The sequence below is a fragment of the Thalassophryne amazonica genome, chromosome 17 (genome assembly GCF_902500255.1).
Source record: "Thalassophryne amazonica chromosome 17, fThaAma1.1, whole genome shotgun sequence".
Lineage (NCBI taxonomy): Eukaryota > Metazoa > Chordata > Actinopteri > Batrachoidiformes > Batrachoididae > Thalassophryne > Thalassophryne amazonica.
The window spans coordinates 70,651,673-70,668,036 of record NC_047119.1 but is presented as its reverse complement, the minus strand read 5'-3'; the positions used below and the strand labels follow the sequence as shown (position 1 = coordinate 70,668,036).

Genomic DNA, 16,364 nt, shown 5'->3' with positions numbered 1-16,364 from the left:
AAGATGCTGGGAGAAAGACCCACAGACCCCAAGTCCTGTGGGAAGCTTGAAAAGGAAAATGAGACTGAGCAGTTGGTCATCTATTGGATGGAAGGCCAGCCAGCTCCAGAAGCTGTATTGGACCTGCTGGCATGCAAGTGCACACGAAAATTTAGGGAGAGGCCAAATTGTGTCTGTTTGGAGAACGGACTGAAATGCACTGAAATGTGCAAACTGCAATACTGTGATAACCAGGCATTGGACCTAGACATGGAGTATTCGGAGACCGAAGAGAACGTTAAAGATGAAGATGACTATTAAACTGCAAGTTTTCCAATGTTGTGTATTAAATTTTGAAACCTGTAATATGCAAAAATAGAAGGGTTATCTCAAGGTGGCAAACTGTGTGATTCCTGTTCGAAGAGTATTATGTCAGAGCATTTGTTTGATAAGCAGAAAGAGACAATTGTATATAGAAATTCATTATTGGTTTAACAATTAAATGTTTAAATTTTATGTTTTAAGATGTTTCTGTCTACAGTTTAAGTGTGTGTTTTTTACTGGAACAAAATCAAAAGCTATGCATTAATAAATGTATACTTTTTGTTACAGCTATAGTGTTATAGCTCGGCAAAGGCCACATATTTTGCAACTATACTAATAAAGATTCATAAAGAGTTAACATATATTGCCTGAAATTTGTATATGCATATTCCAGGAATCTATAATATGAGACTGGTCCTGGCTCATCGACTATGTGCACAGAAACCAAGCGTGCTTTACATATTATTTTTACATGCGTCTGTGAGAAAGTCATGCATGTTTATCCGATTTTGCAAGAATGTGATCATGAAGATGTTGGGTTGGTGATCTCAGCAGGACAGCTGGGGTGTGGACACGGCACTGTGAAGCAGTTAGCACTGCTAGCTGTTAGCGATGTCTATGCTTACAGCTTATGGAGTGTGGCTGGACAAATGAAAGAACCAAAAGATACTTTGTCATTTTTGTCATCAAAGTCATTTTGATGCCTAGTGACACTCACTCATTTATTCACTCACCCTATCCCGTCAGTCGTAGAGTGTGAGGTGGTTTCACCCTGGGGCCACATATAGACAAAAAAACACATTCACACGCACACCTACGGACAATTTAGTTTCCAATCCACCTAACCTGCATATCTCTGGATGTGGGAGGAAGCCGGAGCACCAGGAGGGAACTCGCACAAACACGGGGAGAACATGCAAACTCCACACAGAAAGGCCACAGGTGGGAATTGATCCCATGACATCCTTGCTGTGAGTCAACAGTGCTAACTACTAATCCACAGTGCTGCCCTGCTAGGTTAAAGGCTAAAATTAAATAAAATGCAGATGTTAATTTTAATGCTTTGGAGCAGAGTGATTTCTTTGATTGGAGTGGGCAGTGATTGTGCTGCAGTGTGCAGTGGCTGTGTGCAGCGGAGCAGGAGGAGATTAGCACAGCAACTCATCACTAACAAAAGCACATAGGCTGTATTTCAGGTGGCTTTGACATCGTTTCAGGCGGCTTTGACGTCATTTCAGGCGGCTTTGACATCATTTCAGGCGGCTTTGACATCGTTTCAGACGGCTCTGACAGTTTCAGATGACGTTGATATTTCAGACGGCTGTGACATCGTTTCAGACGGCTTAGTTATTATTTCAGGTGATTTAGCTGTCATTTCAGATGGCTTTGACGTCATTTCAGATGGCTTAGTTATCATTTCAGGCCGCTCTGATATCATTTCAGGCCGCTTTGACGTCATTTTAGACAGCTTTGATGTCATTTCAGGCGGCTTTGGGGTCATTCCATGTCAATTTAACAAATATTTGAGGGGCATCACGCACTTTGTCTCAGATTTTCTTTAAATTTTAATCAAATATTCCCCGACTATTCAGAACAAAAAAATCTGAAGTTTGAGGCCTGTAGGCCAAGTAGTTTCTGAGATATGGCCAATTTAGTGTGCATGGTTATGGCCGTCATTTCTGGAGCCATGTTCAAGGTGGAATAATGGACAAATAATGATCAGCAAATAATGGACTTAGAGGCCTGAAATTTCCTGTGGCAGATGTCATGGACACCCAGACTTGGACTATTGTCAAACAACAGACATTAAGACTAAACTGAAGTTTATGTATGCTCAAACTAATCAATCGCTGCAAATGACCCCAGAAGGATGTGGCAGGGAATAAATCATATAACCAACTACAGAAGCAGAAACCTAGGAAATGCTAGGTCTGATGCCACGCTGGCAGAGGAGCTTAACCGCTTCTTTGCCCGCTTCAAAGAAAACAGACCAGCAGAAACTCCACACCCACCACCCTCTAGCACTAGCACGCTAACACTTCAGGAACACAAAGTGAGACGTGTGCTGAAGGCAGTGAACCCCAAGAAGGCGGCCGGCCTCGATGGTGTACCTGGAAAGGTACTGAAAGCGTGTGCTGACCAACTGGCTGGAGTTTTCACCTGCATCTTCAACCTGTCCCTGTCGCAGGCCATCAGTCCACTCTGCCTCAAATCTTCCACCAGTCTGAAAGAAGTCAGCAGTGGAGAGCATAAATGACCACAGGCCTGTTGCACTTACGTCTGTGGTCATGAAGTGTTTTGAAAGACTGATCTCTCAGCACATCGGGGCCTGTCTGCCTCCCACTCTGGACCCCCACCAGTTTGCCTACAGGGCAAACCGCTCCAGAGAGGACGCTATCATCACAGCTCTCCACACCGCACTGAGCCACCTGGAGCACCAGGGAAGCTATGTGAGGATGCTCCTCCTGGACTTCAGCTCAGCCTTCAACCACATCATCCCGGAGATCCTGGTCCAGAAACTGACACATCTGGCCATCTTCACCCCCATCTGCCAGTGGATCAAGGACTTCCTCACAAACCGCCCACAGTCCGTGAAACTTGGCCCCCACCTTTCCTCCACCATCACACTCAGCACGGGTACCCCTCAAGGCTGTGTACTGAGCCCCCTCCTGTTCACCCTTTACACGCACGACTGCTCTCCGACCCATCCCACAAACACCATCATAGAGTTTGTGGATGATACCACCATGATTGGGCTCATCTCAGTGGGGATGAGACTGACTACAGAGATGAGGTAAATCGACTGACAGCGTGGTGTTCAGCTAACAACCTGCCGCGGAACACCACAAAAACACAAAAGAAATAATTCTGGACTTCAGGAAGAACAGGGCTGACCCAGCCCCGCTCTACATCCAAGGGGACTGTGTGGAAAGGGTCAGCTACATCAGGTTCCTGGGAGTGCAGCTCTCTGACCGCCTCTCCTGGACTGTCAACACCACAGTGGTGGCGAAGAAAGCCCAGCAGCGACTCCACTTCCAGGGGGTACTCTGGAGAAACAATCTGGAGGAGAAGCTGCTGGTGTTGTTCTACAGAACCACCATCAAGAGCATCATCCTGACGTACTGCATCACAGCGTGGTACGGGGGGTGCTCAGCAGGAGACAGAGAGCGCTGCAGAGGGTGATCAAAACGGCCCAGGGGATCACTGGCTGCTCTCTGCCCAGCCTGGAAGACATTGCCAGCTCTCGCTACCTCAGCAGAGCCACCAGCATCAGCAAAGACACATCCCACCCCAGCAACCACCTGTTTGACCTACGACCCTCCGGCCGACGGTATAGGTCAATCAAAACTAGGACAAAGACTCAGGGACAGCTTTGTCCACAGAGCGATCACTGCACTGAACAATAACAAATCACTCTAATCCGCACCTTTCAAGTTCAAGGTAAACCATGTGCAATATGATTCCACAGTTGTATATAATTCTCGTTTTACATTTTACTGGATCCACATTTTATTTTATGTTTATATTAGTTGTACATATACTCTGAATAATTTATTGTTAAATTATCTTTTATTTGGCTAAAAATTTCTCACACCACAGAAAGCACCTTTTTGGAGTTGCACGCAAATCTCATTGCAATGCAAATTACAATGACAATAAAGGCGATTCTGATTTCAGACAGCTTTGACATCATTTCAGGTGGCTCTGACATTTCAGGTGGCTCTGACGTCATTTCAGACAGCCTTGATGTCATTTCAGGCGGCTCTGACGACATTTCAGGCGGCTCTGACGTCATTTCAGGCGGCTCTGACGTCATTTAAGGCGGCTATGACGTCATTTCAGGTGGCTATGACGTCATTTCAGGCGGCTTTGACATAATTTCAGACAGCTTTGACATTGTTTTAGGTGACTGACATTTCAAACGGCTTTGACATCATTTCACATGGCTTTGACATTGTTTCAGACAGCTTTGATGTCATTTCAGGTGGCTTAGTTAACATTGCAGGCGATTTAGATGTCATTTCAGACAGCTGTGACATTTCAGCTGGCTTTGATATGACTTGAGACAGCTCTGATATAATTTCAACTAGCTTTGATATTATTGCAGATGGCTTGGATATGAGTTCAGACTGATTGTTTTTTCATCATTTCAGGTGGCTTTGTTTGTGTTTCACTCGGCTTTGATATGATTTCAGACAGATTTGTTATCATTTCAGACGGAATGGTTATTATCATAGCTGACTTTGACATTGGTGCAGATGGATTTTGCTATTATTTGGCAATGCCTCTTCATGTGTGCTTGAATGTGGATTGTGTAACTCGTTGTTTGTGTAACTAGTTGTTATCATGCCATGCTACAATGAAAACTAAAATTAAAACACAAACCAGACTGTGTTTTTTGGTGAAGCGAGTGGTCACATTTATAACACGTGATTCTGAACATTGTTCTGGAGGACGTATCACCTGCTGTGGTAAACGGGGGTCATTACATCACCAAAAGCTTATTCCACTCTTAATTTGGCTCCTTTGGTGTTGAAAGAAAATAAAACAAATTGTGCATACAGCACAGGATCTGCACACGTATGTACATACAAACACACTGAACGCTTGTGCGCGTGCAGTCTGGGAGATACCTGCAGGGTCTTGTCAAACCAGCGGTTGGCGCTGTTCCACTGGCTGCCTCCTCCATGCAGCATCTGGATGGCAGCAGAGCTTCGGCTGGTGACACCAGGCTCTTGAGGCATTGCTCCGTCCAGACACACGATGAAAATGCTTGTCTGGATTGCTTGCACCGACTCTTTGTTGGTCGTATCTGCATATGTAATAAAAAGCCAACAGAACATCATGAAGTTAATGCCAGGTGTCTCAGTTCTCCAACAGGAGCTTATAAAAGCTCCGTCACCATTGAAGGTCACTTTCAACATTTTGACCTTCGGCCTTTAAATGAGCAGCATTCCCTCCACCGTCCAATCCTAGAGTGGAAACTTTTGGAAGTCCACAGGTGCTTGGAAAACCTTTGATTTTGTTCACTTTCTTCAACAATGTAATGGAACACAATTAATTATTAAGATGATGGACCCATGACACTTTGTTGATGAGGACAAAGCAGAAATTTACTGAAACCAAGTGCACTAACCACATGGCCACCACTCCTGCCTACATGTCATAATGTCAGTGTTTACAGCACTACTCAGAATCTGACCTTTTCATCAAATCATCAGAACTAATTCCTAGTTTCTACAGATAATCTGCAGGAAGGTAGGGCAGTCAGCTTTAGAACCACACAAGGAAATCCACTTTTCTTTATACCAGGGGTGGGCAATTCATTTTTACAAGGGGCCACATAAGGAACCCGAATTATGTCCGAGGGCCACACCATTGATAACTCAGCTGTCTCCCATTACAAATTTTACAAAAAATTACCTATTTAATAGCTTTTATAGGCAATTTTTATTATTGTAAGAATATGTAAATATTTAAATATACCTAAATAAACCTCTCTAATGATTTGCAACACACAAGCCTGACATTTTTAATATATGTAATAATAATCACAGACCTCATAAGGGCCAGACAGAGACATGCAAAGGGCTGCATGTGGCCCCCGGGCCCATCTGCTTTATACACACTTTTGATTTTGCAAAGTCACAAAAGTTAAGCCAAATCTGTCAGACTCTTGGGATGCAGAGTATCCCTCTGACTACCGCCCAATACAAACTGCTTTTAACACGACTTGAAACCTCCATGCTCATTCTGTGTTTACTTATTGTTAAATAAAGACCAGACAGTCTGTGTTCATGAGCTGTGTTGAGCAAGTTACGTTGCACAGTTCTACTTTCATCATGATTAACTTTCCAAACTGATACGTTCCTCTGTTATTTGGATTTTTGTGGTAGACAATGAAGCCCACCTAAATACTACCTGTATGCAGTACTAAATCAGACACAGAAATCTTGCACTCAGGATGGAGTGATTAGGCCTTTTAAAGCAGATTTACATTTAGCTGTTCAGTGAATTTACATGTCTTAAAGACAGGTTTTAGTGGATGAGGACTTTGCTTGTGTCATGCCCAGACCTGGCTCAGGAGTGAGGTCTTCATTCATTACCTTATTTCCTCTTTGATTCTCTGGTTTTACCTTTCATTAGTTTATACTTAGTCTGTTTATTGCTTTGTTTGGTATTTAGTCACTCATTTCATTTGTCACCTTATTATTTAGTTTGCAGTCATCCAGTTATTCATTGCTTTTCTTTATGTTACACTTTCGTCACGGACTCTTTCTTTGGCTTTTTGTATTGTTGGTTATTGTTTTTTCACTCCTGGCCCTTTAAGTTTAGTTCTGGTTATCACATTTCTTGTATTATGCTCTAGTCACAGGTTTTGGTTATTATTCACCTTCAGTGTTTCTTTGCATATCGTATTCCATTTGTCATTTATTGTATTCTCTGTTTATCATCTATTTTGTGGTTACTGGTTTCGTTTCATGTCAGTATTTTCTGCTCAGTTTGTAATTTGATTCGTTATGTCTTTTTCAGTTATTGCATTTTACTTTTATACTTTAATCTGTATCAGTCCTTGTTCTAGTTTTGGTTATAATCATAGATCTTCTTGTTTTCCGCTGTTTGGATTTGTCACGTTGTTTCCCCTTTTATTTTGCTCACGCATTATTGCTTGTCTGGAACATGTCACGTTATTCTTTGTTAGTTTTTCTGTCACTTACTTTACTTGCTTTGCACCATTGGTTTTTCAGCCACTTAGTCATATTGCCCCAGTTGCTTTTGCCTCATTGCACTCTCTTGCACTTACCTTTGTCTTCCACGGTCACACCCCCTTCCAGCACCTTCTGCACACCTGCTCCTCATTTCTCCACTAATTACATCACCAGTAAGTACATTTAAGCCCTCACAATCTCACAGTCCCTTGCTCGATTGTTGAATGTATTTCACTTTCCAGCTCTCACGTATTGTCTTGATCAGCCTGCCGGTATCTGACCTTGTTTTGCCCTCGACCTTGTACTTGACTTTGCCTCTGATTACCTCCACGCCTTGTTTTTTGACCACAGCCTGTTTTTGTACCAAGCCTCAGCCTCATGTCTGTCTGTACCTTTGCTGTCGCTGCTGGACCACCTGTGTGCCGAATCCCTGTCTGTCTCTACAATTAAACCTAATTCTAACCACAACTGTTGAGAGTTTGCACTTGTGTCCACCCGATTTGTGCCACACCTTGACAGTTTGTTTATACTATAAGCCTCAGTTTCTTAGGCCAAGTTGATGTTCAGGTCCCCTGCCACATCAGGCCCACTTTCACTGAGGACTAGGGTGACAAGTGTTCAGCTTCACATGCTTGTGCACAGACTTGTTCGTGCGTACCCTTGGTTAGGTTGATGTAGGTCCTTCCCCAGGAATCGCGCGGCAGCGTGGTGAGGATGCCGACAGCCTCCTCGCTGGCCTCCTGGGAGGTGCTGCAGATCCTCTTCAGCTGAACGTAGAGCTGATCAGCGGTCAGTGGAGAACCATTGCTGTTGTACACGTCCAGCACAAAGAACTGTTTGCAAGGAGAAAAAGTTGAGTTTTTTTGTCCTTACTTCAGAATTTATGAACTGTAACTCCTTCATTTATTTATTTAACCTTTATTTCAGTACGATTGTCAGTAAGATTCAGCAACAGCTGCTTGCTGCTCTGCAACCACAGCAGTTTTGTTCCACAACCAAGGAGCCAACCAGCCACTGACCACATCGTACCTCTGCAGGTATCCTTTGAGCACAAGTGTGGATGTTGGTAGGGCTTTTTTTTTTTTTTGCTTTGTGCTGATTTTTGTAAAGTGTTTGATTCAGCTGATCAGGCGGCTTTGCTGGACATTAGAGTGACAAAGAGTGCTGTGTGGAGTGGAGACAGAGCCTGATTTCTTCTAGGGGAACTCTGGCACTGGTCAGGGATATGCTGAAGCTTTAAGTGTTACATGGGCATTGTGGGTAAGGTTGTGGACTCCAGTGTCTTGGGTGCGTGTGGCAGTGAGGAAACATTCACTGACTTTGACTTTGTGAAGAACACAGTATGGAATCGTGCTGATTGCAAGGCAAGTTAAGTGTGCACTGCAGACTGCCAAATATCTACAACGATGACACCTTAGCACCTCACCAGTCCCAACCCTCATATGGCTTTGAACCAGTAACCTGAGTGCCAAAACTGCCAACTATCCCTGGCGAGTGGTGAACTAATATGCCCGTTTTGATAGTGGGAGGGGACACAGGAGCACATGGAGGAAATCCATACAGACATGGGGCCATCATGGTCCCACCGTCTCCCAACATTAAAACAAAGATATGGATTGGACAATTATGATGTATTTTGTTTTCCCCTGAATGTGATTATTATCAAAATGTCCAACACAATTGTTTCCTCACCTGAAAGTTGTGGACAACAGTGATGTGCTTGGGTGGTCTGGAGCTCTTGGCATTGTTGATCACTGAATCTCGTTTCAGGCCAGGGATTCGACAGGATGAAAGCACTTTGTAGTACTGATCCATACATAGAGGCTTTTCTCCCAAGTACTCAATTGGTAGCGTCTCACTGAAAACCACATATGTACCATAAATACTTTGACTCATTGGTATTTTTGGTAGTTTGCAATTTATGACCATACAATTCAAAATTCACTCAATATAACTCGAAATGTTTGGGTTTGTAATCTTGGTCATTTCTTTGACTCAGGCTTAGGCTCTCTGTCTGTACCTTATGAGAAAATAAGAAGCCCGACATAAACTTCAAGAAGTGGGAGGGGTGTAGCCAGAAATGTCAGCCAGTTTGGAGGATTATTATCAGGGAGAACAGAGTACAAGACGAATCATTCACTCTGACTCTGGATACGTCAGCTGTCAGGATTTTGTGCACACATACTGTAAGATACCACCTCAACAGAGTACATGGAATTCATGAGAAACAATAGTACACAGCAAAGCGACATTTAACAGACATGATTTTAACATCAATTTCAGCTTTGTTTTTCTGTTGCAGAGCACGGATACATTTTGCTGTGGTTCAACATCCTTCTTGAACTCTTTGGGCCTGATTTACGAAATGTTTGTGTGTAAAAACGTGCACAAACACCAAAGCATGAGCAAAAAATGTGCAAACTGATCTGTTAATGGTACGTACCAAAGATAGCATCTTTCCAATGCACACAACAGGGTATATTTACCTTCATGCATGTGCAATTTGGGGTGAGACCACACAAATTCACAATATTGTAGGTGTTGTACATGAAAATATGCGAGGTTTACACTTGCAACATGATTTATCAAGCATGAAAGCAATTTCAGGGCCAGAGCCCTGAAATTGTGTCAGGAATTTAACAAATTTGAAATATTGGTGGTAACAGCCTGTGTTCTACAATTAATGAAGACACACAGAAATTTGATATACAGTCATTCCCCAAGAGCTGTTTGGGCAAGCATTTCTTTATTTTCATTCAACAATCTTCTCTAACCCAGAAAACATCACAACAAACATTAATTAAGAGCCAATTTTTTATAAGAATCAGGCGGGTTTCTATTAGAAGGTGATTCATGACCCCTTCATATTTGTCCAGAATTTTTTTTTTTTTTTTTTTTTTTAACAGAAATCACATTTTGTATCCTTGATAGGGTCCGCTTTTTTTTTTTAGGGGGTCCTGGAAATTTGGAGTCAAAATGAGCCAAATGGCAAAATCACAAAATTTAGGTTTTCAAATGCTCATATGTCCATGTGCCCTGAGTGAGCCAATTTGATTTTCATTGGTGTTAGTCTATCGCAGACCTGGGCAAACTGCGGCCCTTGGGCCACATGCGGCGCTTTGCATGTCTCTGTCCGGCCCTCATGAGGTCTGTGATTATTATTACATATATAAAAAATGTCAAGCTTGTGTGTTGCAAATCATTAGAGAGGTTTATTTAGGTATATTTAAATATTTACATATTATTACAATAATAAAAATTACCTATAAAAGCTATTAAATAGGTCATTTTTTGTAAAATTTGTAATGGGAGACAGCCGAGATATCAATGGTGTGGCCTTCGGACATAATTCAGGTTCCCTATGTGGCCCCTTGTAAAAATTAATTGCCCACCCCTGGTCTATCGGGTATGGACTCTCCAAAAACGTGAAAATTTTGGCAGCCGACTCAGGGCGCAGCCCATAGGTACCCCTGCAAATCACTATTTTTTTTGTAATTGTGCACATTTTCACTGGGGCAGTGTGGCCTTAGTTAGCCAAGGTCTTTTATGTATGTAATGATAGATTACGACCTCTTACTTTAACTTTGATGAAAATTTTGGTGGCTGACTTTGGGCGGGACAAGTATAGGGGGCGTTTTTTTGCCACCAAAATGCCGCAAATCACACAGTGATTTCTCCATGTGCCCTAAAGCCCCGTTTACACACAGACGGTTTTGTCGGCGGGTAGTACATAGACCGAAGTTCCCGGTAGTTCCGGCTGTTTTCACGGAAAGGGGAGGAGCATTTCGCCAGCATTTTGACTGCCGTACTATCTGCAAATACGCGGATAAAACGCCACAAAATCCGCCGAATAAAGCAGCGTTTTGACGCCGTAGCATCCGGCACACGTCAGGCAACGGGGGTTAATACTCAGTTCTATCCTTTACAATCGCAGGTTAAGACGCGCGTGGGAACGGTGGTGTTCTGCTGCCGCCGATAATGCCCTGTGTACCGCTGGTTTTTATCCAGGCAAATCCTGCGTTACTCCAGGATCTTTTGCATATAGGCACCGCCCCCAGAGTATAATAGGCTGAAGCAGCAGGAACACATGCCTCTGTCACTGCAGGGGGAGGGAGATCATCCTCAGCCTTTTCTTCTCCTTCCTTTCCCCCCTCCTCAACGTTTTGCTCCGTCTCCACCACAGGCCTCCCCTCTACTTCTGAACCAGACCTCTTGGTAAGTCCTTGCCGATGCCAGTTTTCTTTTAGGAGGCATACTGGAGCTTCTCTGCAAAAATATCTGGAGCTGGCCATGAGTGCATGCAGCGCGCTAGCATTTTTATACTGACCGCCACCTATCGGCCGTTTGGAACGCCGTTTTAACAGGGAGGTGGCGTTTAGAATGGCGTACTGTCCGCTAGCGCCGCCGTTTTGTCTGCCTCTGTCGCCGGTTAAAGCGCCGTTGAGGACGCCGATGTTGGCTCTACCGCCGTTTTACATGCCATTGGTTAGGGATACAACGCCGGCCGCCAATTATGGCGGTGTAAACTGCGGCACTACAAGAAGGGGCAGGATGAAACGGCGATTAAAAAGCATCAAACGCCGTTGTTTGCGTTGTGTCCGTCGTCATGCGAATTCTCCGGGAGCGCTCCCGGAATTATTCGACATGTTGAATAATTTTTTCGACGATTCCCGGTAAAGCTGGAACTAAGCCACGCCCCCTAGTGCCGGCATTAACAACGGCGTTTGATCCTTAAGACGGCCAAAAACTCTTCCGGGACGCTTCCGGGAGCTCTTACCGTCTATGTGTAAACGGGGCTTAAGTCAAAAGTGATGAAATATGGCTCATATTGTCACTCAGCATCTCTAGTTTCAGTGGTAAAGAGAGTTTTGTGGCTGGTTTTGGTATCAACCCTTTTTGCACCGTTTTTGTTGGACCACTTCATGAAGAGGCCAAATATGGTAAATTGGCAACTTCGTCCGAGTTTCATGAAACTTGCAGAATTTGCTCCCATAACAGGGTAAAAGGTGTTGCTATTTGGCCACCAGGTGGCAACCTACAGACAAAACATCCACAGACGTGCAGCTTAGCTGAACTGGACACTTTAAATTGACCATAAGTGACCATGAGTCTGTACATGACCTTGTGTTAGCCTGGTGTCCTGTTGTTGTCTTTTGGCTGCCCCCGTTCACAGCAGATCCCGCACAGATTTGCATCAGGATCTAGCAGCTTCAGTTTCACTCAGAGAAACACACACGACACCGTGTCTTCTCTGTGGTCTCACATCCAAGTACTGATGAGGACCTACCCTGCTGATCTGACAGATCAGGCGCACAGCCTCTGAAGTGTTAAGTATCACTACAACCTGAAAGATGGACACACTGTCCATCATCCTGACTGAACCTCTGCAGCCAAAAGTGTTTGAACCTCCCAATCCAGAATCCAGTTCTGACTGGAGAACACTGATTGTCCTTGTTCTTCTTGGTCTTCAATAGACCAGTAATACTTTCTTCTCTCCCATTTCTGAAAGTTAGTTAGATCTATTAGTGACTACCATAGCCTAACCAAATGAAAGTCAGGCTATTGGTTTCCAACAGCTGCGCTAATTTAAAGTATTATCTGACTGATTTCTGTTGGGAAAGTACAAGGTTGCAATGTTATTTATTATTTTGTTTATTGTCAGTTGTGGATTAACGGCGTCCTCACTGGTGGACACCCCGTCAGGTCACTGAGTGCTCCCTTAATGCTGGATAATGACACACTTCCATCTGATGCCTACAGCTTCAACAGTTCCTTAATGATGATCTTGAGGTTCTGGTGGACATTTATGTAGAACAAATGTTTGCCATTTTTGGTCTTCATCTCGTTGTCCTTCATCACTCATGTCAAGTCTGTTCGGTCTTCAGCCATTTATATTTTTGCATAACAGGTCGTGCAGCTGTCCAAGATACCGTGAATCTTTTGGAGATGGCTGCTGAGGACGAACCTGCCTTGTGGAGATCCAAAATTTGCTGCAGATGACTTAAGACATTTCAGCAGATAGGTCCCAAAATAGACTCCATTTCTTCCATCTGATATAAATGCTAAAAGCACTTCACAGGGATGACACAGGCATGCGGCACAGATCAGTCCACCCACTAAACTCTGTAATTCTTTCAGAGCTGTCACGGGTGTCCTGGTGTCTTCCCTCACTCATTCTCCTGAAAGTGACTGCGTTTTTAAGAACTGCCTACCTGACACACATTCACCACACGGCACAGCACTCTTTGTATTTCTTAATGATTGATGTGAACAAAGTCAAAAACATATTCAGTGAACATAAAAACATTCATCCCCTGACATCTCAAGAAAATTGGCTGTAAAAGTGATGATTTAATCCTGATATTTGGAATAAATTGCCCTGACAAGTTTTTTTGGAACGGGTTCCAGGAATGGATGCATATATTACCAAATAAAAAGACGACCACACAAATCATGAAATATTTTGGGTTCCTCCTGTCTGCAACGAAACACAAATCAAAATAAACTCAAGAATCACTGTGATTTTGGTTTTCCCCTCTTTCTTTAATTTTCATTTTCCATTGCACCCAAACTTTTTCTGATTCCTGGTGGTAGAAACAAATGTGACTGTATGTTGAGTGAGGACAATCTTGCGTTTGGTGTAAAAGTAAAAACACCTTTTAAATTGACCCTCTTAATCTTCATTTTTCAAATATTATGGCTCTTGATATAAAAATAAAATTCTCCTCCATTACATCTGAAAAATACAGAATCGTCTTTACCATCATGGACTAGACTTTTACAGGTCATATCCATAAATAACAGTACAACTCCTGGCAATAATTATGGAATCACTGGCCTCGGAGGATGTTCATTCAGTTGTTTAATTTTGTAGAAAAAAAGCAGATCACAGACATGACACAAAACTAAAGTCATTTCAAATGGCAACTTTCTGGCTTTAAGAAACACTATAAGAAATCTGGAAAAATAATTGTGGCAGTCAGTAACGGTTACTTTTTTAGACCAAGCAGAGCGAAAAAAAAATATGGACTCACTCAATTCTGAGGAATAAATTATGGAATCACCCTGTAAATTTTCATCCCCAAAACTAACACCTGCATCAAATCAGATCTGCTCGTTAGTCTGCATCTAAAAAGGAGTGATCACATCTTGGAGAACTGTTGCACCAAGTGGACTGACATGAATCATGGCTCCAACACGAGAGATGTCAATTGAAACAAAGGAGAGGATTATCAAACTCTTAAAAGAGGGTAAATCATCACGCAATGTTGCAAAAGATGTTGGTTGTTCACAGTCAGCTATGTCTAAACTCTGGACCAAATACCAACAACATGGGAAGGTTGTTAAAGGCAAACATACTGGTAGACCAAGGAAGACATCAAAGCGTCAAGACAGAAAACTTAAAGCAATACGTCTCAAAAATCAAAAATGCACAACAAGACAAATGAGGAACGAATGAGAGGAAACTGGAGTCAACGTCTGTGACCGAACTGTAAGAAACCGCCTAAAGGAAATGGGATTTACATACAGAAAAGCTAAACGAAAGCCATCATTAACACCTAAACAGAAAAAAACAAGGTTACAATGGGCTAAGGAAAAGCAATCGTGGACTGTGGATGACTGGGTGAAAGTCATATTCAGTGATGAATCTCGAATCTGCATTGGGCAAGGTGATGATGCTGGAACTTTTGTTTGGTGCTGTTCCAATGAGATTTATAAAGATGACTGCCTGAAGAGAACATGTAAATTTCCACAGTCATTGATGATATGGGGCTGCATGTCAGGTAAAGGCACTGGGGAGATGGCTGTCATTACATCATCAATAAATGCACAAGTTTACGTTGATATTTTGGACACTTTTCTTATCCCATCAATTGAAAGGATGTTTGGGGATGATGAAATCATTTCTCAAGATGATAATGCATCTTGCCATAGAGCAAAAACTGTGAAAACATTCCTTGCAAAAAGACACATAGGGTCAATGTCATGGCCTGCAAATAGTCCGGATCTTAATCCAATTGAAAATCTTTGGTGGAAGTTGAAGAAAATGGTCCATAACAAGGCTCCAACCTGCAAAGCTGATCTGGCAACAGCAATCAGAGAAAGTTGGAGCCAGATTGATGAAGAGTACTGTTTGTCACTCATTAAGTCCATGCCTCAGAGACTGCAAGCTGTTATAAAAGCCAGAGGTGGTGCAACAAAATACTAGTGATGTGTTGGAGCGTTCTTTTGTTTTTCATGATTCCATAATTTTTTCCTCAGAATTGAGTGAGTCCATATTTTTTTCGCTCTGCTTGGTCTAAAAAAGTAACCGTTACTGACTGCCACAATTATTTTTCCTGATTTCTTATAGTGTTTCTTAAAGCCAGAAAGTTGCCATTTGAAATGACTTTAGTTTTGTGTCATGTCGGTGATCTGCTTTTTTCCTACAAAATTAAACAACTGAATGAACATCCTCCGAGGCCGGTGATTCCATAATTTTTGCCAGGAGTTGTAGGTGGCCAAAAAAAAAAAAAAAAAAAAAAAAAAAAAAAAAATACCCCTGAAAAGAGTGTGGCCTTTCTCCACCAACACCTACAGCAGCTAAGAACCTTCAGAAATCATGGTAAGGTACAGTTTACTGTCATGGTGCCAAATACTGCTTCTCTGCACTTTAACAACACAATCACAGAATTTTACCAACACTGCCGTGTGTGTGTGTGTGTGTGTGTGTGTGTGTTAAAGTGAGGACTCACTTGTCAATCATGATCTTAAAGTCCAACACGCCTGCTATGAGCTGTGCAGCAAACCTGTGCACAGACACAACACACTTACTCATGTACAACTCCAGGTTGGACTGGGGGAGGATGTGTGCCTTGATAGAGTGGCGACATGATGAGTCGAAAAAAATCGGTCACGTGACTCATGGTGCCATTTTGGGGTCAAAATAGCATTTGCTGTTCATGTGTTTGCATGTAAATCCAGCTGTTTTATTTATTTATTTGCTGAAAATGCTGGGTTGTTGTGCGTTGGGAGGCACAAATAGACACAGCAAGGGCTTCAAGATGTACAGATTCCCTTCAAATCCAAACAGAAGAAAAATTTGGGAAAATAAAGTCAGGTGTGTGGGATGGAAGCTGACTTCTTCGTCAAAGCTTTGAGAGGTAAATTTATTGTTCAGTCCCATGTACAGTAAAACTCACCTAAACCGTCATCGTATAAACCAGACATTCGCAGTCACCGGACAAAAAAGTCCCAAAGTTTTTGTATTGTATTGTATAACAGATGTTTTGCTCACATTGGATAAAATGTCCCATCTGAACACAATGAATTTCCATTAAACCTGTCGTACGTGGGAGTCATTTCTGTGAT

At 42.7% G+C, this 16,364-nt stretch overlaps 1 protein-coding gene across 2 annotated transcripts in view; it reads right to left on the bottom strand.

Annotated features, from left to right (window-relative positions):
* Positions 1 to 16,364, bottom strand: part of crata (carnitine O-acetyltransferase a) — a 117,572-nt gene that overhangs the window by 50,207 nt on the left and 51,001 nt on the right. For both annotated transcript variants that reach the window (XM_034192878.1, XM_034192879.1), the window contains exons 4-7: positions 15,749 to 15,802; positions 8,706 to 8,871; positions 7,672 to 7,846; positions 4,938 to 5,116 (exon numbers count right to left, since the gene is read on the bottom strand). In XM_034192878.1, coding sequence (XP_034048769.1) covers positions 4,938 to 5,116; positions 7,672 to 7,846; positions 8,706 to 8,871; positions 15,749 to 15,802 — 574 coding nt within the window. The remainder of the gene's footprint in view (positions 1 to 4,937; positions 5,117 to 7,671; positions 7,847 to 8,705; positions 8,872 to 15,748; positions 15,803 to 16,364) is intronic.